This window comes from Panthera onca, chromosome C1 (genome assembly GCF_046562875.1).
Source record: "Panthera onca isolate mPanOnc1 chromosome C1, mPanOnc1 haplotype 2, whole genome shotgun sequence".
Lineage (NCBI taxonomy): Eukaryota > Metazoa > Chordata > Mammalia > Carnivora > Felidae > Panthera > Panthera onca.
In genome coordinates, this window is record NC_138346.1 from 51238032 (window position 1) to 51264319 (window position 26288).

The following is a 26288-nucleotide window of genomic DNA, read 5'->3' on the forward strand; positions in this document are numbered from 1 at the left end:
GAGAAGGCAGAGGGGGAGAGGAAGGAAAAGATGTGGCTCATTAGTGACAGAGAAGACCAGGAGGGGATCTGGTTTCTATTTTCTTCTCTAGATTGAGCTAATTTGGATGGGAAGGGTTTTATTGTTATCATCATCATGATTATTATTACCTGTGTGGTGTAATTTTCCTACACATTTCTTTCAAGTGTTAGGTGAAATCCTTGGTGACAAGAGTTGAATAATAAATGCCATTTTATTTTAGTGAGTAAAATCAGAAAACAAAACAAAACAAAAACCAGATACTTCAAAGCAGGTAGTTTTTCACTCTTCACCTTAAGAAGCAAAACTCCAAAGTTCTAATTCTGCAGGGCAAAGAAAAAAATGCTTTTTTAAAAACCCGTTTCTTGCTTCTGGTGGCCTACTTGTATTACGTACAGATTTCTTTCCTTTTTATGAAAGGCTGCCCCCCCCTCCCCCGCCCACCACTTTGTTATTCATAATGCAGACTTCTGTAGTCCTGAACTCTGGGTTGATAAACCCTCACCACTGCACGCAGGGGGCTGTGTTTTCTGTGACTTGGACATTTAAAGTGACACTGCTGAAGTCCTTCCTCCTGAAGTCTGACTTTGCGCAGAGCTGGTGATGCGCAGAGGTAAAGCGGTAGTTTGCCTGAAGAGCTATCTCCAGGGAGTGAGGGTGCTTGGGTGGGCTCCGAAGTGGGGAACTTGGTACTCCTCCGTCAGGGATTGGGGTGGGCTTTCAGCGAGGGTCTGGGGGCTTTTCTTTGGAGCCAGCGTGGAGATGGGAAAGAGGTGCACGTCTCAAGTCAGCGCTGTGTTGCGTTACGGCATCCTGGCTGCTTCTCGAGGCTTCCCTCCCCTCTGCCTCCAACCGGCAGACCTTGTCTTTCCCCCCACCCCCACCCCCGCTCCCATCCCAGGAAGAGGAGCTGGCATTGGAGGGCTGGGACTGCACCGAGGGGTTGGCGGTGGGGGGTGGGGGCGGGGCTGCCTCTCTGGCCCGGAGGTGGGAAAGTGGAGCGCAGCGGGTCCGAGGCACAGACCTCTCGCGCCGAGGCTCCTCCGGCTGGTCCTTCCTGCCTGCGGCGGTCGCTGCTGCAGCAGCGTCAACTCCCACCAAGACCTGGATCTTTTTGCTCAGCCTACAAGAACTGAAACTCTTACAGCACCCTCCTCCTCCATTAGGAGTCTTTTCCCTCTGGTTTCCCCTCCCCCGCCCCAGCCCCTCCTTCCCCCGTTGGAGAATTTCATGCTTCTGTTAGCACCTTTTTATAATCCAGGGGACGTGACAGTCCAGAGCTCCAACTGCCTCAGCTGAATTCTACTTTTGATTTTATTTCTCCCTCGCTTCCTCTTGTTTTCCTCTAATCTGATTCATCTGCGAATCTGACGCTTCTGCCAGAGGGAGCGAGGAATAAATAGATGCTGCTGCCCCAGAAGGCTTAGACGTCGGGAAAGAACAGCCAGAGAGGCAGGGGCGGCGGCGGCCGGAGGCCGGCGGAGCTCGTGGGACCCCATTGGGGGAATTTGATCCAAGGAAAGAAACTGAGATCGTCGGGGGAGGAGAAGCTCCCAGATCATTGTGTCCACTTCCAGGGGGGAAGAGGGGACCGCGAAGCGGGCCTGTCGGCGTCCTCGGCACTGCTGAACCCTGCCCCGTCCTGCCGGGATCATGGTCTGCGGCGGTCCAGGAGGGATGCTGCTGCTGCGGGCCGGGCTGCTCGCCCTGGCTGCGCTCTGTCTGCTCTGGGTGCCCGGAGCACGAGCTGCAGCCTGCGAGCCCGTGCGCATCCCCCTGTGCAAGTCCCTGCCCTGGAACATGACCAAGATGCCCAACCACCTGCACCACAGCACCCAGGCTAACGCCATCCTGGCCATTGAGCAGTTCGAAGGTCTGCTGGGCACCCAGTGCAGCCCGGATCTGCTCTTCTTCCTCTGTGCCATGTATGCGCCCATCTGCACCATTGACTTCCAGCACGAGCCCATCAAGCCCTGCAAGTCTGTGTGCGAGAGGGCCCGGCAGGGCTGCGAGCCCATCCTCATCAAGTACCGCCACTCGTGGCCCGAGAGTCTGGCCTGCGAGGAGCTGCCTGTTTATGACCGTGGCGTGTGCATCTCTCCCGAGGCCATCGTTACCGCGGACGGAGCGGGTGAGTCCGGCTCTGGCCCAGCCTCCGTCCCGACCTTTAGCTACCCCACTTCTCGGAGTTTTTGTTACTCGCCTTTTACTCTCTAATTCTGCACCCCCCCCCCTTTTTTTTTTTCCTTGGGGTCGCTTCTCTTCATCACTCCTCTCTGGAGCACCACTTCTTTCTTCTCTCTTCCAGACTGATGCACTCCATTCCGATAGGCTATCCGTCTTTCTAAAACTTGCAGTTCATTCCACTCCCCGTCACACTCGTGCTCAACAGTGACCCTGCGCTTTCCATGCTTTCCATGTCTAAGTAACCACATCTTGCATAGTGATGCTCTTTTTTTACTTTCTTAATTTGTTTACAGTCACTGAACTTTCTTGCCGGATTCTCTTGCATTCTCAATCACGCATTTTCCGTATTTTTCCTGTTGTAGCTGCTTGTCAAGATTGTATGGTGAAAACAGAAAAACTGAAGCACCATTTTCTTCTAATCATTAAAAATGCCTAGATAATTTCAGTAATCTTACTCCAACCCACAGATGTTAGTGATATGTGTTTGCTCAAAGTCCAATTTGAGCAATTACCTTCACCTTAAATTTCTTCGTCCTTTCAATGAGATAAATTGTTCTTCCATTCCAGACTGAAACAGCTGTGAAACATTGCTATGCACTGCTAATTAGCTTCTGTGACTTGCTCCCAGCCACAGAGCTGGCGAAGTGAATTGCTGGGCTCTTTTCACATTCCCACATGCCTTCAAGTCCTTTTGTAAATGACATATGGATGAAAGGAGTTATATTTAAGGTGTGCTATCATCATATGCTCACGTAATGTTACTTTTAATCTCACCCCTTGCCCTACTGTTTGTTATGCCCTGCAAATATGTCTTTAATACCTTATTTCATGCCTTTTGTGCTGTGTGTGCACCAACCACACATTCATTTTCATCTTTCCCTACTGTAAAGCTTGACTGTAGTTCTGCATTTAATGGAATCAACCACAAGTTTTCTCACTAGTATTTGGTCTAATTAGGACAGTCATAACTCTGAAGACCCCAGCTAAACCTGGTTCATTATGGTTCATTTAATTCTCACTTAATAGCACTCCTACCAATTACCCCTCAACTCAAATTTCACCCTTCATAGAATTTCATATTTGTTATGGTCTGTTCTCTTTCATACCTTCCCCAGATGAACTCTGTTATTAAATGTGCTGACTCGATTGCCTCCTCTGTTCATTTCCTGGGTGTCAAATTTTTCCTCCTGCCACTTGACCTGCTCAGCTTAAGCTCAGGCCCATAGTCCATCTCTAGGTAACAGTTCTTGGCTGTCAGAGAATTGATTTGGAAAAATTGTTTTCTGTGCACATTGACATGCTTACCATAAAATGAGTGGAGAGGCAGAGAGTACAAATAGCTGTAAAACCAAAACTGAACAGAAAGATTCCAGAAGCTTTTCCATGGTCCCCTCACTTAATCACTCTTTGAATACACCTATTAAGTCGTCTTGGTTTTAATCAAGAACGAATAACTGGCTGTATAATGTAAGCAGAAAGAAATGTATTTCTTCTTAATCTTTGGGCTCAAAGAACACTCTTGAGTCACAGTCTGCGCAGCTTCTGGAAGAGCTTGGTCAGTTGCTGCCCTGGTTTGCCAGACACTTAGAATCTGTTAAATACTGGTGCTTTGCTCAGGCCAATGACCTGGAATGAGGTGGCTATGGTTCACTCTGAAATGCTTTCCTCCCGTTAAAGGAAAAGACTTGCTCTGAAACCTCTCTTCGAGATGGACCTCAAATGAGAGAGGTTTGGCAAGATGAACAGCTTTCAAACGCTGTGGTCAATATGGATGGGAAGCAGCTTCCTTAAGTGTCCCTGAATTACCTATCGTTGGGGACCAAATGCAGAACAACTGCCTCATTGAAGCTCTCAAATAGGACATGCATGGAAACAATTTGTCACTAAGTGGGACATGATTTCTGAGCTGCTTTCAAAGGCCATAATAGCTGCTTTGTTGACAGCATCCTTGCTGGAAAAATAGGTAGGGGTAGGCGGCAGTAGGAACCATATTTTTGTGATGGTCTCCCTTTTCCCTCCCTTTACCACAACCTTCAGTGTGAGTCCTTGGCCCTGGCGGCAGGTGGGAGCTTAAGGGGAGGTGGGGATGGGGAATGGAGAGGTGGATTCTAACCCGAAGGGTCCCCTGACTTCCAAGGCCAGCTTGCTGAAAATTTCATTCCCTATCCTGGGTCAAACTGTTGGACACCTGGAGTTACTTAGTAACTACCATATGTGGCCAGTTTAATTTACGATGCAATATACTGCTTGGTTCAGTGGGATAGGATCGTCCGTGAAGCAGCTTTTTTTCTTCCTCTAGGTATAAACAGAATCACTTATGTTTTATGACTAGAATCCAGCCGAATACAAAAATGAGGTCTCCCTGAATAAAAGAGGCCACCCTTCACATTCCTTCAATGCCAAGAGGATTTGCAAGTCCTACCATTTTCACATGGGTCTCTTCCCTCCTGGCACAGTAGGATTCCACAAGCAAGTTTAGGCCCATTTACGTGTTGAAATGGGGCAGTGCTTCAAACTACTTTTTGCTTTCGAAATACTAGGGGCCAGCATATGTTAAAAAAAAAAAAAAAAAAGATCCTATCCTGACCCTTACCAACAAATTCACATTAAATGTATTCTTTTTCCACATTGTATATTTACTATGGAGTTGTGGCTTCATGCACAACTGCTTTATCGGAGGATTCATTTCTGCCAGTTAAGACCTCTAGTCCTGTCTTCAGTATTGTATGGCGAGTAAAGAGTGTGGGTAGGAGCCCAGCAGGCCAGGTGTTGAATCTGGACTCTGCTTCCTATCAAGTGTTATTGCAGGGAAATTATATAACCTCTCTGGTTTAAAGTTTTCTGGTCTGTATCATGGCAACAGCACTGCCTACATCCCACAGGCATGGTGAAGATGAAGTTAAAGATCATGGTACCTGGGACATCGTCCCTAACAGATTGGTGCTGCTGCTATTGCTTTTTCGCCATGGGTATCATTGTGGTATCAAAATGATGTTTTCTTTTTTGAAACGGTAGGCTGGTCAATGCAGATACAGCCTAGATCACTTCAGCTCTGGAAAACAAGCTCCATATGGGGACCCACCTGGACAAGCAGATCTTACTTCTGAACACACAAGCTTAATATTTCATTTTACACAAATTAACCTGGACCTCGGGATCAAGAACAAATCCCTTTGGGAGCAACAGGAAGAGAGAATGAGTCTGATGGATGTCTGTTAATTATAAATAGTTGATCTTGGATGTGTAGAGATCAAGAATTTAAGAAAACTTATGTATGATATTTCCCAGCTATTTATTCAGTACCCATGGTTCACCATGCCAAGGGTTTTATAATCAATCCTCAGTCATTGCTGGTTTCTGCGGTAGTGTTAGCTCGTCACCTCAGTTCTGGCTCAACACATTTCGCCAGGCCCTCTCTTGCTGCCTGGACCATGCCAGCTTTCACATGCATGTACTGCTGTTTAGTCATATCTCTGCTCTCTGAGAAACAGGCAGCCTTTTCTTCAGCCCTGCTCTACAAATATTTGAGGGGCCAAATACCGAGAAGGAAAAATTATTTAGTGTGATAGGAGGAAAATGGAATGGAAAGAAGAAATGGAAATTTTAGATTAAGACTGGAGAGAACACAGTTTTAAAGATTTTTAAAAATTTTTTTATTTAGAGAGAGCATGAGCAGGGAAGGGGCAGAGAGAGAGAAAGAGAGAAAGAGTCCCAGGCAGGCTCCATGCTGCCAGCTGCGAGCCTGACATGGGGCTTGAACTCACGAACTGTGAGATTGTGACCTGAGATGAAACCAAGATTCAGACGCTTAACCGCCTGAGCCACCCAGGCACCCCTAAAGATGCTTCATTACATAAAATACTGAAAGGCATTCTGGGTGGGGTAGGGAAGAGACTATCTCAGAGAGTTACGGTATTTCATCACAGCTGACCTAATTATTTGTGGTAATAAAATCTTATGTAGCCCCCAAATCTTAATGATTCATTTTTTAAAATTTCATTCCTACCAGACTTCCAAATAGTTGTTGCTATAAATAGCAAAACTGACTTAAGTTCTATTTGGCCTTTCTCTCTCTGCTAGGTGTATAGAAAGAAGAGACATACAGTTTTGAATAATTAAGAATTGGTTATATTTCTGCAATTGCACAGTTTTAGAGCTCTAGACCCTTAGTTGGTATTCCACCTTTGCCATTAATGTTAGACCTTGAGCAAGTCATTCAAGATTGACATTGTGAATAGAGAAGAATAAGAGAACTATTCATGTGAAGTGATCGATGAATGGCAAAGCACAATGTAAGTGTTTAATAACAATGTGATTGAGGAAAGGATATGTCCTCTCATGGATTGTTAGCAACCAGAATAAGAACTAATAACACTAGCATGTTTCATCTGCTGTTTTAAGTGTGTTATGCATTTCAATTTACTGTAATAACTACCTGGTGGGTACTATTATTCCCATTTTGAAGAAAAGGAAGCTGAGGCATATAAGTGACTTGTGCAAGGTCATAAAGCTATTAAGAGAGAGAAGATTCAAACCAGAAATCATTCTCCAATACACTTGCTGTCTTAAGAAGAAAGAGGTGATTCATAACTTTTGAGAGAATCTGTGTCTTTTGTCAGATTGCAGTTAATGGATCAAGTTTTGTCCATTGTATTTTGAAAGCTCACTTATATATAGCTTAAGAGAATAAAAGACAGCTCTGGACAGGGATTCCAAAAGATAAGAGATAACTACTTCACTACACTTTTGAGATAAGAGTACATTCCAGATTCTCACATCTAATCCCGAGCCCTTCAATCTCATCATGCCACAAAGTGAACTCCTCCTTTCCTTCTCCTCATTTGCCTATTCTTTTTGAGTATTTTTTTATATGGTTACGAGGCACCAGCATACCCATGCTCCAGGCCTGGGAGTCATCCTTGATTCTACCCTATTCTTTACCGCCACCCCCCCCCCACCCCACATTTAATGGGTATTAAGTGTTATGGATCTACTCTGAATCCAGTTTCCTTCCCTCCTTCTCTGATGCTGCTCTCTAAGTTTGGGTCTCCACATGTGTCACATGGATTATGGCCATGGGGTAATAATCGGCTTGCTTACTTCCAGTATTGTCCCTCCATATTCCAACAGGGTGATCTTTCTGAAATGTCAATCTGTTGCTTAAAATCCTTTGGTGTCTGTCTCTAGCCTTTGTGACTTCATCCCTTCCTACCTCTCTAGCTTCATTTCTCTCTGCTCACAACTTTCTCTATTTTAGCCACACTGGAAGACTTGCAGGTCCCTTGGTGAGTACTGCAATTTCTTTCCATATTTCTTACACATGTGATTTTCTATGTGGAACGCACCCCCCACCCAACCCTCCCCAGCTCCTTTAGGACTCTTCTTCTGGAAACTTCTATGACCCCTACTAGAAATTCTTGGGGCATACAACCTAATAATGCCTGCTATTTTAACTTAGGATGATACTGTTGGAATTCCTAAGTTTAACTTTATGAAAACATTTTTTTTGGATTATTTATGACCAGATAACTTTTTTCTCTTATAATTCTACCAATTGACTTCTAAGCACTTTTAAAAATGAAGAAACATTTTTCTGTAAGAATGAGAGTAGTAAAACCACTTTCCTAGATTCAACTATATCAAAGGGTTGTTTTTTTTCCAAGAGATTTTTTACATTTTTATTTCAACATTTCGACACTAAACAATTATTTTACATGTGGTTTAATATAATTTCTTCATTTACAAAAAGATCATTTTGGTATAGGTCATATATGTATTATTATTGGAATTATTCAGAAATAAAACCATTGATTGGCATGTTACTTTAACACTTGGATACATTTATCATGAATAAAGTCTTTGCATAGAATAAAAGTCATTAAATTAATAGTATATGACTAAGTCAAACCTAATGTTTTAGAATCAAGTATTTGTTGCCTGCCTATTTGATGGTTACTGTCTTTCCTTGTACAGAGCTTTTTAAATACCAGATGATGATTACTAAGCCTGAGAATGTAATTGATTAATAGTAATTTTGAGTACTATTGTCCTAACATGGTATTAACCACTCCTTTTAAAATTTATTCATGATATATCCTATGAAGAAAAAGGACAGAAGAAGAATGTTATTTTCTGTTAGGATAAACAGAACAAACTTCAATAAGTTATTTAACATAACATATTAATACAAATCTAAAACTTATATAAAAGTACTGAGTTGAAGTAGCAATAAGAATGGATAGCTAAGTTCAGCAAGTCTCACAGGGTGTTTTGCTGAGGCACTCTTATTCACTAGAGGCAGCTTTTTTATTCTTTTTCCTTTTTTAAAAATATTTATTTATTTTTGAGAGGTGGGTTGGGAGGGACAGAGAGAGACAGAGAGAGAATCCCAAGCAGGCTCTGCACTGTCAGTGCAAAGCCTGACACAGGGCTCAAACTCACAAACTGAGATCATGACCTGAGCCTAAATCAAGAGTCAGACCTTAACTGACTGAGCCACCCAGGCTCCCCTAGAGGCTGCTTTCCTAACCAGAACACTGAAGAACTTTATATAATTACTATTTATCATTCATCGTTACCATTTTCTTGGATTATGGGATCATGAAAAGAGTCCTTGACAATTTCCAATTATTACCACATCTATTAATTGCACTGGTCCCTGCATGGTATGCTTTCTTTCTGCTGAACAACTGTTTACAGGTAACAAAGGGCATGAGAATGTTTTCTGAATGTTTTCTTCAGGCACCAAGAATTTAAATATACGCTAGTAATGTGTGATACATCTATTTATTGAAGAGATGTGTTGGCTTCTTTTAGTCATCAAGACCCAAGTGTTGGGTGAATGCCTAATATGTGCATGGACTTCATGGTGTCAGAAATTGCGTGAGACTCAAAAACTTACCAAATCCTGAAATTTTATGCACAATTGAGGAGAACTCAAAAGAACATATCCTCTTTCAGTCACACAAAATAGATCTTGTCCTTATTTGACCTATAAGTAATAGCGTGCCAAGCTCATGGCACTAATAAGAATCCACTTCCTTGAGACATGACTGAATTAGATTTAATTAAATTGATGACTGAATTAGATTTTTATATGGGAATTCTCAAAATAATAATGAATAAATTATGATTCTTTATTTTATCACTTTCAGATTTTCCTATGGATTCTAGTAATGGAAACTGTAGAGGAGCCAGTGGTGAGTACATCACTATCTTCCTAGTTTTCATTTGTAGTCAAATTAGTCTTTGTAACCTAGATACTCAAGTCTTATCTGGGGACATCAGTACACTATGTTTTTGTTTTTAATATTTATTATTTTTGAGAGGGAGGAAAAGAGTGGGGGAGGGAAAGAGAGAGAGGGAGAGAGGGGGATAGAAGATCTGAAGCGGGCTCTGTGCTAACAGCAGAGAGCCCGATGTGGGGCTTGAACTCATGAATTGTGAGATCATGACCTCAGCTGAAGTTGGACACTTAACCTACTGAACCACCCAGGCACCACCCTGTACCCTAAGTTTTAACAGTAAATGTGGGGACCTGGTTGGCTCAGTTGGTTAAACGTCTATCCAGCTCTTGATTTCAGCTCACAGTTTGTGAGATTGAGCCCCACATTGGGCTCTGCACTTACAGCGTGGAGCCTACTTGGAATTTTCTCCCTTCCTCTCTCTGCTCCTCCCCACTTGCCCATGAGTGCTCTCACTCTCTCTCTTTCAAAAATAAATAAATAAAAATAAAACATTTAAAAAGTAAACTTAATTATTTATATTTTATTTTAAAAATGAACATATAATAAAATTGACCTTTTGGCCACTAAAAATTGTGTGGATTTTATGAGTTCTATGAATTTTAATGCATATATAGACTTGTGTAAACACTACCACAGTCGAGACACAGGACAGTTGTATCACCTCAAAAGAAACTTCCTCATACTATCTCTTTCTAATTACAAGCTTCTCCCACCCTTAACCACTGGTGATCACTGATCTATTCTCCACTATAGCTTTGTGGTTTTGAGATGATCATATAAATGGAATGGTAGAGTATGTAACCTTTTGAGATTGGCTTATTTCACTTATAATGCCTTTGAGATTCATCCAAGTTGTTACTGCATGTAGCAATCGTTGATTCATTTTAATTCCCAAATATTTTATTACTTGAGTCTATTACCATTTGTTTATCCATTCGTGCCTTGAAGGATAATTGAGCTGTTTCAAGCTGTTGTAAGTCATGGGTAGATCTACTATAAACATTTGTGTATAAGTTTTTGTATAAACATAAGTTTTCATTTCTCTAGGGTAAATATCTGGGAATAAACTTACTGGGGTTAGATAGTAAGGGTATGTTTAACTTTGTAAAAAAAAGCTGCCGAACTGTTTCCAAAAATGGCTGTTCGATTTTGCACTAGTGGTGTGTAAGTGTTCCCCTTGCTGTGCATCCTCTCTGGGATGTGGTTTTTTCAGTTTTTTATTTTTTAAATCTTAGCCGTTTTAATAGGTGTGTAGTGATAGCACATACCTATTACAGAAGTGATATATTCTGAATATAAAGAACCATCTTTTGGTTTCATTGATTTTTCTCTATTTATTTGCAACTTTATTGATTTCTGCTCCTCAGTATTTCCTTCCTTTGCTTAAGATTTGCTTTGCTGTCTGTTTTTCCCGTAAGGTAGAAGCTTAGGTTATGAGTTGAGACCTTTATTCTTGTCTAGTATAGTAATTTGATGCTAAGAATGGCTTTATTTGCATCTCACAAAGTTTGATAGGTTTTATTTTAATATTCTTTACTTTAAAATAGTTTATAATTTCCCTTGAGACTACATATTTGACTTATGAATTATTTAGGATTGTGCTGTTAAATTTGCTGCTGTTTGGAGATTTTTCTCTTTGCTTTATGTTATTCTAATTCTACTATAGAGAATACACTTTGTATAATTTTGATTCTTTTAAATTTGTTAGGGTTTATTCTATGACCCAGGATATGATTTGGTGAATGCTTTGTTTACACTTGGGGGAAAAATATATATATATATTCTGCAATTGTTGGGAGGAATGTTCTTTAAATGTCAATTAGATTAGTTAATACTGTTGTTTAGTACTTTTATAGTCTTGCCTGTTTTCTGTCTACTAGATCTATTGATCATTGTGAGATGAATAAATCTCCAAATATCGTAGATGTTTCTATTTCTCTTTCAGTTCTGTTTTTTTCATGTACAGGTATTCTGAAACTGTTATTTGGTGCATTCACAGTATTTTTGTAATTTTTGTTTACTTTGAGAGAGAACAAGAGAGAGAGAACAGGCGAAGGACAGAGAGAAAGGGAGAGAGATATTCCCAAGCAGGCTCTGCACTGACAATGCAGACATGGAGCTCGAACTCATGAACCAGGAGGTCATGACTTGTGCTGAAATCAAGAGTTTGACACTTGGGGCTCCTGGGTGGCTCAGTTGGTTGGGCTTCTGACTTTGGCTCAGGTCATGATCTCGCGGTCTGTGAGTTCGAGCCCCACATCAGGCTCTGTGCTGAGAGCTCAGAGCCTGGAGCCTGTTTCATATTTTGTGTCTCCCTCTCTCTCTGACCTTCCCCCATTCATGCTCTGTCTCTCTCTGTCTCAAAAATGAATAAACGTTAAAAGAAATTTTTTTAAAAGAGTTGGACACTCAATTGACTTAGCCACCCAACCGCCCCCACAATTAGTGTTTTTATGTCTTATTGGAGAATTGACCCTTCATAATGTAATGTCGCTCTTTATCTCTGGTAGTTTTCTCTGCTTTAAAATCTATTTTCTTTGACATTAATATAGCTACTTCAATTTTTCTTTTTATCAGTATTTACAAGGTGTATCTTTACCCTTTTACTTTTAACATACCTACATTATTATGTTCTAAACAAATTTCTTGTAGACCTAGTATAATTGGGTCATTTTTTTGTTGGAATTGGTTTTTTTGTTCTTTTAACCAATCTTTGTCTTTTGATTGGTGCATTGAGATATTTACATCTAATGTGGTTATTGTTATGTTTTTATTTAGATCTACCATTTTATTATTTGTTTCTGTTTGTTCCCTCTCTTTTTCATTCCTGTGTTCTATATCCTGATTCATGTTGGATTATTTGAATCTCTCTTCCTCATGCACACATGTGTATGTATCTCTCTGTGTTATAGGTTTATCTTGTGAATATATATATATATATAATGACAGTATATGTAGTTGTATTTTTTCTTTAAGCCATTAAAAATGTTTTAAACAACTCAGGGGGAGAATAGGGGTGCCTAGGTGGCTCAGTTGGTTGAGCGTCCAGCTCTGGATTTCGGCTCAGGTCATGATTGATCCCAGTGTCATGGGATCAAGCCCTGTGTTGAGCTCCACACTGGGTGTGGAGCCTGCTTAAGATATTCTCTCTCTCTCTCTCTCTCTCTCTCTCTCTCTCTCTCTCTCTCTCCCTCCCTCTCTCTCTCCCTCTCTCTCTCCCTCTCTCTCTCCCTCTCTCTCTCCCTCTCTCTCTCCCTCCCCCTCTGCCCCCCACTCATGTCCTTTCTCTCTCTCAAAATAAAAAAAAAAAGAGAGAATAGTCTACTGTGTTTACATAGATGTTTCTATTTCTATTGTTTTTTCCTGATTTCCAGTATTCCTTCTACCTGAAGAACTTCCTTCAACATTTCTTTTAAAGAAGTTCTGGTGGCAATAAATTCTCTCAGTTTTGCTTTATCTGAAAATGTCTAGATTTCACCTTCATTCCTGAAGGGTATTTTCATTGGATATAGAATTCCGGGTTGGCAGTTCATTCAGTGTTTAAAAAAGTTATTCCACTTACTTCTGTGTTTCTCAAGGGACATTGGTAGTCATTCAAATCATTGTTACCCTGTATATAATGTGTCAGTTTTCTCTGGTTGCTTTCAAGGCTTTTTTCTTGGTGTTTAGTTTTTAGCAGTTGGATTGTGCTATGCCTGGACATTGATTTCTTTGGTTTTAACCTGTTTAGGGTTAATGGAGTTTCTTGAGTCTATAAATTTTTGCCTTGTGTCAAATTTGGGAAGGTTTCAGCAACTATTTCTTCCAAGATTTATTTTTACAGCACATTGTCTTCTATTTCCAAATCTATGATGATGTGAATCTTAGAGCATTTGTTATTGTCCCACAGGTCCCCAAAGATCTGCTCATTTCCCTCTCAATCTTTATAATTTCTCCTGGTCTGTCTTCAAGTTCGGTGACTTGATCATCACTATTCTTCTACTGAGCCCATCTAGTGAATTTTTTATTCCAGTTCCTGCAATTTTCAAAGTTCAAAATTTCCACTTGGTTCTTCATTATATCTTGTATTTCTTTGTTGAGACTTTCTATCCTTCCATTCATTTCAAGGGTGTTCACTATTACTTTTTGGAGAATTTTTGTAAGAACTGCCTTGAGATTATTGTTGGATAATTTTAACATTTGTGTCACCTGATTGTTTTTCCATACAAATTGAGATTTTTCTGGTTCTTCATATGCAGAGTAATTTTTTAATTGCATCCTGGTCATTTTGATTATTTCTGTTCTAAGACTTTGGTTCTCATTTAAAGTTCTATAGAGAATGTTGATATATATTTTTTTAATGTTTGTTTATTTTTTGAGAGAACAGTCAGCGGAGGGGCAGGGAGAATCTTAGGCTCTACACTGTCAGCGCAGAGCCCAAAGTGGGCCTGATCCCACAAACTGTGAGATCATGACCTGAGTTGAAATGAGAATTGGACACAGCCGACTGAGCCACCCAGGTGCCCCGAGAAAGTTGATGTTTTTATTTTAGCACACTGGGTTTAAGCAGCAAATTCTGACTTGTCTTCTGTAGGTTGTGATTTCAGTATCTGTTCCACTGTCAGTCTTTGAAGTGCCTTTCAGATCTATCCCATGTGCATCCTACCCAGGGGCCAGTGTGAGATCAGGGCAATGATCTATCCCACAGTTTAGTTTTCAAAGTCTACAGTATACTGGTCAGTGTCAGATTCATACATACCCAGAGGTGAATCTACCAGCTCATAAACAATTTCATGGAATTTTTTCTAAGTTCCTTTCTGTCTGTGGTCTTCTCAGCACTTTTTAGTTCCTTTGGGGCTCCTCTTTGGTCCTTTGGCCAGAAATCTGGAGCTTTATTTATCCCACTCTGTGATGTACTTCCTGTGACTGACTCCACACCTGAGGCCAGATGGTGGAGGACAAAGCGATGGGGCTTTGCCCCAATCTCTTGACATTACACGTCCAATGAGAAAGGAAGGTTCTCCAATGTCACCAGTTTAGACTCCTGAGGGCCTCCCTTGGTGCAGCTGTGTCAGCACTGCCCCAGGATTGCTTGAATGATGGGATACCAGAGAATGGAGTAGTAGAAGACCCTTTTCTCACTTCTTGAGTCAGAAGTAGAGGGATTCTCCTAAAGAACTCCATCTGTATCATGCCCACTTATAGGCTATGGGCTGTGTTGCAACTAGGCTGGAGGATACTAGAGCGGGGGAAGTTGATGAACAGTTTGAGAATATCAGTCTTCTTCCCCAATCTTTCTATTATTTACTTTTCAGAATCCTTAAGTAGTTGCTTCATGCATTCTGTAGCTGTGTTCAGTGGGAAAGACATGATAGAATCTAGTTACTTCATCTCATCATAAAATAAACTTTCAAATGAAGTATGCTATATGTTCAAAAACACAAATCATAAGCATGCAGCTCAGTGACTTGTAACAAAGTAAACACTGTTGTGAAACCATCACACAGATCAAGATTTATACTATTAGCAGCATTCCAGAAGTCTCCTTGTGCCTCTTCCAAATTATTACTTCCACCTTTCTTTCCCAAGGTAACTGCTAGCAGAAATTCCAATACCATACATTAATTTTGTCTAATTTTGATCTTTTATGAATATATATATATATATATATATATATATATACACACACATATATATATACATATATGTGTGTGTGTGTGTGTGTGTATAGTGTATGGCTTTCTTTGCTACTTATTATGCTGTGCATACCAGTACTTCTGAATTTTCGTTGCTGTGTAGAATTCTATCATATGAATATACCACACTTTATCCTAATGTTCCTGGATATTTGGGTTGTTTCTAGTTTTTGTTTCTGGGACTAATGCTACATTTCCTCTTACAAGAACATTTTAACTGCAATTAGTTATAAATACCTTTTCGATTTCACTTTCCTCTAGTAGTTTGCACTGATTTGGGTCTGTGTGTCCTGCTTTGTAAGGTGTCTTATATGTGGAAGTGGAGCATTTATTTTACTGAGTCGTAAATAACTTTGAAACATCAGTTTTCATTAGATTGCGATAGTTTTCACTGTAGATTTCCATTGAATCTTGTCAAAGTGACAAGTGTCTGACCAGAGGCAATGTCTGCCAAATGTGCCCAACAAACAACTTTTAAAAAACGTAAGTGAATGAAAATGATTTATTTAGAATTATTTCATTACCTTCTTGACACAATTGAGAATGTTTTGCAGTGTCATAAAATCAGCTGGAAATTATTGATGTCCAGCAATGTTTCTGTTTTAATGATCACGTCTACTGTTGAATTTGATCAAAACAAACCACAAAGCTCATTTGTATAGTACAACAGGTAAGTCAAAAGTTTTAGTCAAGTGCATACATGTGCTATCAGTCTGTGCAGAAGTTATGGTTATAATAATATAGCACTTAGTGTGTAAATGAAAGATATGACATCAACAACACTATAAATAATATACAAAAATAGGTCAACATGTAAAAAAAAAAAATGACCTAGAATGAATGTAGTATTCCTGGGCTTCATGTGTACTGTTCCTCTTTTATAAATGTTTTCCTATTTCCTGGTATAATGGGAATGATGAAAACAAACAAGCAAAACCAAGCTTATTCTGCTTGTGGAAAGATGCACTGACCTATTCACATGTTCTATAAGGAAAATACAAATTATTCATGGTCAAAATTTTATGCTTTGGAAAAATGTAGCTGCTGAGGTTGGTAAAGGAGAATATAGAGAAGATACAAAAACATTGTAACCCACATAACCCAGCTTTCAAAAGTGTCAAGCTGTTTCTGCCTGGAATTTAGAAAAGAAATTCTTTCACTCTAGTTAATTTATCCTTTGCCTGGAAGCTTAACAATTTTTTTTTTTTTAACTTGAGATAATGACTTTGTCTGAACAGCTTCCAGTGTGTGAGTGTGCTCTATTGTAAACCCACTGTCCTAATAAGGAGAACATCATGTCTATTTTCCATAACATGGCATATGGGGAAAAACAATTTTAGTTTTATTCCACCGAGTCATTTTGTCTGTCAAATCAACCAGAAAATTGAGGCAGGTATTCAAATGATACAATGAAAAGATCTTTTTTTATTATTAAAATGATTCTGAAAAAGAATTCTCCCAGTTTTCTACTTTGTGGTGGTGACCAATTTGTGAGGGTTTTTTTTGAAGTTTTTTTTTTTTTTTTTCTTTTTTTAAGAGAGAGTGAGCTCGCATGTGAGCAGGGGAGGGGCAGAGGAAGAGGGAGGGAGAGAATCCCAAGGAGGCTTCATGCTCAGTGTGGAGCCCGAAGCTGGGCTGGCTGTCATGACTGTGAGGTCATGACCTGAGCCGAAATCAAGAGTCAGATGCTTAACCGACTGAGCCAGCCAGGCGCACCTTATGAGTTTTTATTTTTGAAAAACAAAAATTTTTCCAGAGAGCAGATATATTTGGTAAATTCTGACACTAATGAATTACATGAGCATAACCCAGTTACTTCTCTGGTTTGTTTCTGATTATAAAGTCAGACTGTATTGACCTTGGAGTTCCCGTGTGACATATTTTTGAATTAGGGAAACATTAGCGTTATCCCCTATTGTAAGCTGGGTACCCTACACAGGTTGACTAATGTCTCTTTGCCCCTATTTCTGAGGTGCTTCAGAGAAACTCTTAAGTTTGAGTGGCTGCTGCTGAGTAACTAGAGATTTCTGACTGCCTGCACCTGCCAGGCCTGCCCCAGAGGGGGCGCCCTCTTTGTGGGATGGCCTGTGCCTGACTGGGGTGGTAGAGATTCATTCTCTCTCTTTCTCCAAACTTCTTTCCTCCCCTTGACTTCCTCCTAATTTGGGGAATTTAGTTTTTTGCTTTGGTGCAAATGTTTACTGACTATAGCAGCTGAATTAACTTGGAGCAACTTCTGCCATTCATTGAAAAAAAAATTAGGATAGATAAAAAGAATATTTGCAATTCTATAGTTCCTTACAAGTATATGCCTTTTTTTTGTTGTATTTCGCGGTATTTGACATTTTGACCCATTTTTATTCCTAAGCATTTTCCTCCTTGAACTGTTACCCAAGTCATGCTAGTTCTTCCCCTGTCCCCTAGCCATGGGCATTCCCTGAGACTTTGTGCTTGGCCTCTACTGCTCTCTCCTTATAACGGTTTCTTCCCTTTGGAGTATATCCAGCAACTAGGCTTAATTATCACTCTTGTGACTCCAGTTCTTATCCCTGTCACAGGTACAGCACCATATTTCTCCTTCAATAAACACTTCTACCTAGGTCGCCTATTTGTACTTCAATTACAACCTAGTTAATAATTAAAGCTACCTTTTTATTACAGATTTCCTTCTTGTAACTTTTTTAGTATGTGGCACCATTGTTTTCCCAGGTCCCCAGCATTGAAACTTCATAGTCAGTTTATTGGTTCATCCACCCCACCGTTCATTAGAAATGTAATGGCCAGGGGCGCCTGGGTGGCTCAGTCGGTTAAGAGTCTGACTCTTGATTTTGGCTCAGGTCATGATCTCTTGGTTTGTGAGACTGAGCTCCACGTCGGGCTCTGTGCTCTCTCTCTCTGCCCCTCCCCACTCTTTCAAAATAAACAAATACACTTAAAAAAAAAAAAAAAGAAATGTAATGGCCACCTCCTTGTACCAGGCATACTGCTTGCCCAGGACATGGGGTGAGGGGGGTGAGCAGGGACTGCACCTCCCTTTTCTGTCACCTCTTTTCTATGTGCTTGGGAGGGGTAAATGATGTTCTAAAAGACTATGGAGCCCACTTTATGTTTTTGTTAATTGACCTCTTTATAGTACTTCACTGAACATAACACTTCAGATCTCATGGGAGAAAATGGGCAAATCGCATGGACTGTATTTTGTATATCCTGAATGACTCTTGGATCCATAAATGTTGTGAAGGAAAGTTTATTTAAAAATTTCCAAAGACATAAATCCTAAAGGAATAAACTAAATTTCCTTTTCTTATTAATACAGTGTTAGCCCTCTCAATCTTAAACAGTTCCCTTTTATAAAGCACAAATTACTATGAATAGGGACCTTTATTACAACTTTGAGGTTTGTTTTTTTAAGCTAAACCGAGCAAATGTTATTTTTGCTTTTTAAAGCCTTATTATATTACCTAGGTTCACCAATCAACTGCATTGCATTTTCCACATACTGCTCTTATCCAAAATAAAATCTAATATATTCTTTGCCTTATGCATATGATTGGGAAATAAATATTATTTTAAACATGTAATGAACAGCTGCTAAGTCATGGCACACTTCAGTTTATGGAAATATGAAAGGAAGGTCTCATGAATTTTTATGTTAATGGTACTTCATTGATGTATAATTTACTTACGGTAAAATGCATAATTAAGTGTATGCCACACTGAATTTTGACAAATGTATATACCTATGTAGCTATCCCCCAGCTCAAAATAAAGAATATTTCCATCATCTCTAAGAATTCCCTTGTGCCCAGTCACCCACCTCACTGTGAGGCAAGCACAGGTGTTATTTTTATTACCATAGATGAGTGTCTGTTCTTCACATCCATGTAAATGGAATCATATAGTACCTACTCTTTTGTGACTGGCTACTTTTGTTTTTGCATAATGTTTTTGATATTTATCCATTTCTGTGCATCATTTCATTCTTTTTTTTGTGGAATAGTGTATCCTTGTGTGAGCATAATACCAATGTGATTCCTAAATTCTATTTTTTTTAAACCCGCCCAACCAAATGTAATATATATAAAAGTTTCTATCTTTAGGGAAAAATTTAGCACATTTTTATCTTTAAGCTTAAACTTTTAAGTATAAACTTTAAACTTTATCTTTAAATCAACTTGCAGATGATTTTTTGTTAGAAAATTGTCTCTTATTTTATCAGCTGCTCTTGAATTTGCATAAAATATCTTAAGATCTTTTTGGTGTGTTTATATATTACTATTGCTAAGAGCTAACAGTAGGTGAATGATTACTAAGTAATAGTCTCTGTGTCAAATTCCTTAAGTGAATTATTCTTTAAATTCTTAACAATAACCCTGTGAGGTAGGCAGTATTAATTTAGAAATAGGTTTTGCCCGAGGTAACTTTCTCAAGGTCATACCACTAGGAAGAAATGGAGCTGGGATTCAAATCCATATGCCCTTAATCGTGTTGTCATATTCTCTTGCATTCTAATACTTATTAGAATGGTCACATATGTGACCATTTGATGTGTCAAATGTGTATTTGATGTGTATTATCTCATTTAATTCTGGTAACTCTAAAAGATATGTTTAAAAATTACCTTAGGACATACTTATGGACACATCTTAAAAATATAGATCTGGATCTCTGTAAAGAAGTTATAGTTAAGAATATAGATTTTGAAATAGTAAAAATTTATTTTTTATGCTTGTTTTAAAATTTGTGGTTTGCTCCTATGTTTCTTAAAATGGAGAGAAGGGGACAAGTGGGCTTCAAGGGTCAGATGCCAAGATCTAAAACATATAATACATTTGGTACAAATTAAAATCATTTAAATTCTAAACTGATTAGAATGAGCCAATCTTGAAAGAATTACAATGGAAAATGCAATGCAAATAGAATTATATTTTCTTTCATCCCCATGTACTTTTTGACAATAAATCCTGCACACAGACCTAAGACGTCTTTTCCTAGAAAAAGCAGAAAGATACTAATTCCTAGATAGTGGTATTCCAAAGTCATTGGACATGAAAGGTTATAGTGGTTTTGGAATCTGGCAAGAGAAGTTAGTTACAGTCTTATGGCTCTGGATGAGACCCAACGGTAGTCAATTTCAAATAAAGGTCACGGTTAGAGAGTTGTATAACACTTAAGCATTAACTTGAACAGATTGCATTAACTAGGGAAGGTCCGCTGAGAATCACATTTCACAATTGTATCAGGTACTTGGAATTCCTTAGACTTTATAAAACCATTTGACTCTTTAAAAATACTATCATAATTATGTGTTTTCAGTGAGCCTATTTTTATGAATAAAAATTGGAATAAAGAAGGATGTGATTACTTTCCTCCCTGAACTATGTTAATAAGATGCCTTCTTGTTGAGACCACGAGGCTGTTTGTGGCTCGGGCACTGCAGTGCCCTGGGAGACATCTCTGAATTGCAAACCAGATTCTGTGGAGCTTAGGGATGTTAATTTTGCAAACTAATATTTGTATGAGAGTGATAAACTCATGTTTGTACTAGTATAATAAACAGTCGTCAGTTTCATTAGCAGAGAAGTAGGAAATCGTTGATGCTAGGAGAGAGTGCCTGAGAGAACCAAGCAAGAACTTGAGGGAGAGCTGCCAAAGATAGTTTCCTGATGGAGGCCCGTAGATGCTTGTGAGATGTAGGATGATGTGCTGTTCTGCAATTCATGATGTTACATTCAGTTCTAGACATTGAGGAAAGTGAATTGTTAATATAAAAACTTACCCACATTTGAAGAATTCTTTGTCACTTACTTTGTTGCAGCCAGCTCCTTTAACTTTTTCATATATTTTTTCCCCCCCAGATAAAAACACCAAGGCAGTTCCTTTAAAACCTTTTCTTCTCAGTGGTGGAATGTAAGCTAATCAATATCTAACGGTTTTTGTGCAAAGCTCAGTAAATAATAGATTTTATTTTACCACCGTAGAAACCAAAATTTAAAAACCTTATGCAGTTGGAAGCTGAGAGAGGAAGACTCCTAGCAAAATTATTAGCAAATTAAAGTAAAGATGATAATGGTATTACTGCCTCTGTAAAAGTCTGAGAAATCAACTGTTGATAGTTAAAAAAAAAAAAAAAAAGCTGTTGCTATCTTACTTCGGGTGGCAGGTGCAAAAAACATAATGATGCAAGCAGTATATCCCTCTATGGTTTCTTTGTAATTTCCCAGTTCTTGGGGCTTTGGGGGATATATATGTAGATGTGAGTAACTGAACTTGAGAAGAAGAATAATTCTCCAAATTTTTTGATCTAAGATATATTTTTCATGAATACACTTAGGTATGAATATGTTTGGTTTGAGCTAGCATAAATAGGTGAAAGGAAGTTCTTCCATATTTGAGCCTTGTAGGTATAAATTTCCATGTCTCTTTATTATTTTTTTGAGCTACTCGTTACTTCAACTAGGCAGATAATTGTTTATAGTGAAAGGGATTGGAAGCATGGCAAGGGTCACATATATGGTATGGTATTGCCACCTCTGAGGCCAGCAGATATAAGTGCACTGTAGATGAATCAAATATAGTCCCACCAAGAATGTAACTGCTTCGCTATTAGCTATTAGGAAATGGTCTACCTATGTGCATGTAGTTGTGTATATATAGTTATGTAAATACCTACTTGAAATCTTCCTAAATCACTTTATAATAAAATTTTTTAAAAAATCTCTGGGAATGTTATGGAATCCATTTGTCTATGCTTCAAGCAAAATTATATGGTAACAACATCATTGAATCATATTAGATTCAATGCAGTGATATTTGGTATAGTTTTGCCAAGAATTTTTATTAGAATATGAGCATATTTCTAAAGAATTCCAAATATGTAGATAATTTATCTACATGCATTACGTTTGAAAAATACCTATTTTTAAATGATAGAAAAAGTACAAATCCCTTTCTGTATATGGGTGAGGATAGTTTGTAAATCAAAGACTATATCAGTTACTTCTTCAGAAATAGTCTCATCTTAAGAATCTCTCCCTCATGAACTCTTCATAGGAATGTAAATTGGTACAGCCACTGTGAAAAATAGTATGGGGGCTTCTCAAAAAATTAAAAATAAAAGGGTGCCTGTCTGGCTCAGTCAGGATAGCATGCAACTCCTGATCTCAGGAGTGAGATCTCAATGTGAGTTCAAGCCTCACATTGGATGTAGCACTTACTTGAAAAAAGTTAAAAATAGAAACACCAGATGACCCAACATTTCCATTACTGGGTATTTACCCAAAGAAAACAAATACACTAATTTTTATAGATATATACACCCCTTTGTTTGTTGCAGATTTGAAAAGTATGGAACTTCTCATTTCAAATTATGTACTTAGTAAATTTCTTCCAGTGAGTATAAAAATATCATTGAGTTAAATACCAGTTATTCTGCCTATAGATGGGGCTCATGGCCTCTCTTAAGAACTTCACTAAGTTCACTGGGTTGTAATAATACATGCTTATCTCATTGAGTTGCTTTTAGATGCAGGAAATAGTATTTGGAAAAGTGCTATGTAATGTGTAAAGCATATATGAATGCAGGTGGTACCCCACAGGGGTAAACCAGTTGCCTGAGCATAAGCAAGAAATTGCCTTTCAGTAGGCATTGGTTCTGCTTCCATAGGCACTAAATGCCTTTTTTGGGGGATTCAGGGGTCATGATCTCTTCTTGCATGGTAGTGAACAGGGTTTCCTTAGGATTCGGGTGGTGTGTTGAAGAGTAGGAGCTTATGAGCATACTCACATTAAATAAGAGGCTAGGTAAACAGAATAAACATGAATGTAGTTCCAGGAGAAAGAGATCAAACACATAGAATTACTAAGAGCCTCCTCGCCACCAAATTTGGATCTACCTTACCAAAAATGTGAATGAACAAAAGAAAGCTCATGTTGAATTTTTGCTGACAGCTAAAATGTTGTATTTTTCAGAACGCTGCAAATGTAAGCCTATTAGAGCTACACAGAAGACCTATTTCCGAAACAATTACAACTATGGTAAGGATAACTGCTGTGCTAAGAAAGTAGTGTGTGTGGGGGGGGGGGGGGGAGAGAGAGAATTAGAGCAGTTTAAGAATAAGGCTTAAAACCAAACAAAGACAACTTTTAAGCACATAGTCCCCTGTCCCAAACAATTAAAATGTCTGATGGGCAAAATTCTTAACCAATGCTTGATTTTGAATCATATTGGGCAGCATTGCTGGCATCTAAAACCATGTAATTAAGTAAGTACACAGAGCTGCATTTCAAACTAGATTGCTCTCTGAGACGCTGAGGAGGATTTGAGCTTGAATGTTTGGGGCTGCATGGGTTTTCAGTTTTGCTTCCAAGTCAGCTTCACTGGGGTGAACAGAGGAGCACTTTGATGCATAAGGGATGGATGGTTAACAGAGGACAACTTGGTGTCTCCAATCAGTCTGTCTCATGGAACATATTGACAGAGTTGGAAAGTAACACAGAAGTTGTTAGTATTCAATTAAGGAAATGTTTTGTTGTCTAGCTTGACCTAGAAATGTGACATTTTGATAAAATATTAATCTAAGAGCCACCCATCTAAATGTAGCCAACAGACTTAAATGGAGGAAAAAGCCTCCTGTCTTTGTACCAGGTACTGTGCAAAGTGACTTCTATACACTATCTTTTATAGTTTCCTCAACTGCCCCATGAGATGTATTATTATCCTAATTTTATCAGTGATTATTGAATGTAAGTTGTCCTTTCTTAAATTATTTAGAATGTACTTTTGGGTACTGGCATGCTTCAGAGTCACAAATATCAATTACTCTTATATTTAGACAACTCGGAGTTTTCCAGTTGATACAACAAGGGACAAAAAACATTTGCTGTAATCCATAGGCATTTTATTGTGATTTTTTTCCTGGGCATCTATAAGATTAATAAAGGTCATGTGACTATATCTCTGAAGATGATTGTTGATGTGGAGTCAATGAATAAACATGACAATTAAATACATTTTTAGGGGCACCTGGGTGGCTCAGTTGGTTGAGCGTCGACTTTGGCTCAGGTCATGGTCTCACAGCTCATGGATTCGAGCCCTGTGTTGGGCTCTGTGCTGACAGCTCGGAGCCTGGAGCCTGCTTTGGATTCTGTGTCTCCCTCTCTCTCTGCCCCTAACCCACTCACATTCTGTCTCTGTCTCTCTCAAGAATAAACCTTAAAATGTTTTTTAAATACATTTTTAAAGGAAACTTTATTAAAATGAGAATTTTATTATCAAATTTACAGGCCTTATTTTAGAGGACATAGAACATATATAGCAAATTTATTTCTGTACTGTTGGGAGTAGGAAGGAGAGGAATTGGTAAGACTCTGTAAGAGTAATCTTTGATATCTATGAAAATATCATGTATTAGAAAGTATAAAATAGAAAATTCTCAGGTAAATAAATCTCTTTGAAATAAATGTACTAATTTTACAAGTTTTCTTCAATGGAATAAATTTTTATTTTTTGCTTACTACTCACCTTAAGAGGAATCTAACTTCTCTTAGCCAATGGTGGCTTGCAAGGTTGAAAGGTTGTTTTTCTGAGAAGTCAAATGCCTGGCTGCTAATTGGAGGATCCATTCTTCTAAAACCCAATGTGAAAAATCACAGGGAAATGGAGGTCTTGATTTTTAGGAGATTAGGTTTTCAAGATTGAAAAATGTTTTATGGACTTTTAAGTATAGTTATAGTAAAAAAATCATAATAAAAATGTTATTTCAAGGGAATTTAGTTTACTTGGTATTTATTTTACTTTTCTTATTATTGATTTTTACTTTATCTTACTTTCTTAGTGCTTCAATGGTTGATGCTGCTGTTTTGATTAAAAGTTAAAAAACTAGTGGTTACAAGTCATGGAAAGAGAAGATTTTTGACACAGTAGCTGAGGGAATAGTATAACGTAAAATGGAATACAGATCACATTTAATGGGAGAGAGATCATTTCTTTTTCATGGCCAAACAATAACCAGGTTGCCCAAAGTTGAAGGATTTCATGTGTCTGCAGCTTAATGTGGAACATCTTTGGGGGAAGGCAGGCACTCAAATGATTAAATAGAAGGAAGAATGCTGAAAAGAAAATGCAATTTAATTTCTGAAATCTGTTGATTTTTGTCATAAGTATCTGCCTGTGTCTAATGAGAAAACAAAGTTGGGGCGGGAGTAAATGATAATTCAGATGACCTGTGCTTCATTCAGATTAATTCAGTAAAAGCTCTTGAGCTTTAACAAAATTACTTGAATAATAAAGTAAGTCTTGTAGAGAGATATTTGTTTTGGAGTGGGTACATGTGCTAAAAATTTCTAATGAAAATAGTAGACACACTGGGTAAATAAATCATTAGTTTGAGAACATTTGCACAGTTTGCTAATCTCTAAGAGTTGATGGATGCTATGAAGCACATTTACATAAACCAGGACACAAAAAAATGCCTGCTAGCTGGGCTTGTCAATTTATCATCTGATTCCCCCAAATGACATTTCAAAAAAGGGCAATCTTACTTTTTGTTAAAATACAGACTAGAGAGAACACTAATAAGGGATTTCTTAACTCACAAGTTTCACCAAGCAGGGACAGCTGGGTAGTTATGTTTGTTTGCTGTAAGTTCTCATACTTTTCTCCAGAAACTGAAATACCTGAGAAGCAAAAATGAGATTTTGTCCTGAAGTTTTTAGAATTTGCAATTTAATTTCTATCATACATATATTGTACTGGTGGAATGTTATTGAATGTTTCCATATAGACTTGGGGCATTGATGAGGGGAATGGTTTATTAGCTAGCTTTATGTTTTCATGGATTACTTTTTTCCATTCCTGTGTAGTCCAAAAGACCCTAATATACATGGGAAGGAACTCAGATGAAAGTGGTTTGCAGATCTGTTCCTAAGAGGCTTTCAAAAAGTGGATTAATTTGGATATATTGTGTCTTCTTCCGTATAACATCCCTAGATATTAAACTAGAGCAGCCGGGGAGCCTAGTCAAAAGCCATTGGCTTCTTACTAATTGATGTTTTTACTTCTTTGTAGGCTTTCAAACTCCTCTTTCAAAAAAAAAAAAAAAAAAAAAAAAAAAAAAAAAAAGGATAACTCATTTATCAGAAGGAGGAATCTAAAAAATTT

General features: G+C 38.5%; 1 protein-coding gene across 1 annotated transcript in view; it reads left to right on the forward strand.

Annotated features, from left to right (window-relative positions):
- Positions 1-517: 517 nt before the first annotated feature.
- FRZB (frizzled related protein) overlaps positions 518-26288 on the forward strand; it is a 32288-nt gene continuing 6517 nt past the window's right edge. The window contains exons 1-4 of the mRNA XM_060622115.3: positions 518-631; positions 1402-2149; positions 9360-9404; positions 23099-23164. Coding sequence (XP_060478098.1) covers positions 1672-2149; positions 9360-9404; positions 23099-23164 — 589 coding nt within the window. The 5' untranslated portion in view covers positions 518-631; positions 1402-1671. The remainder of the gene's footprint in view (positions 632-1401; positions 2150-9359; positions 9405-23098; positions 23165-26288) is intronic.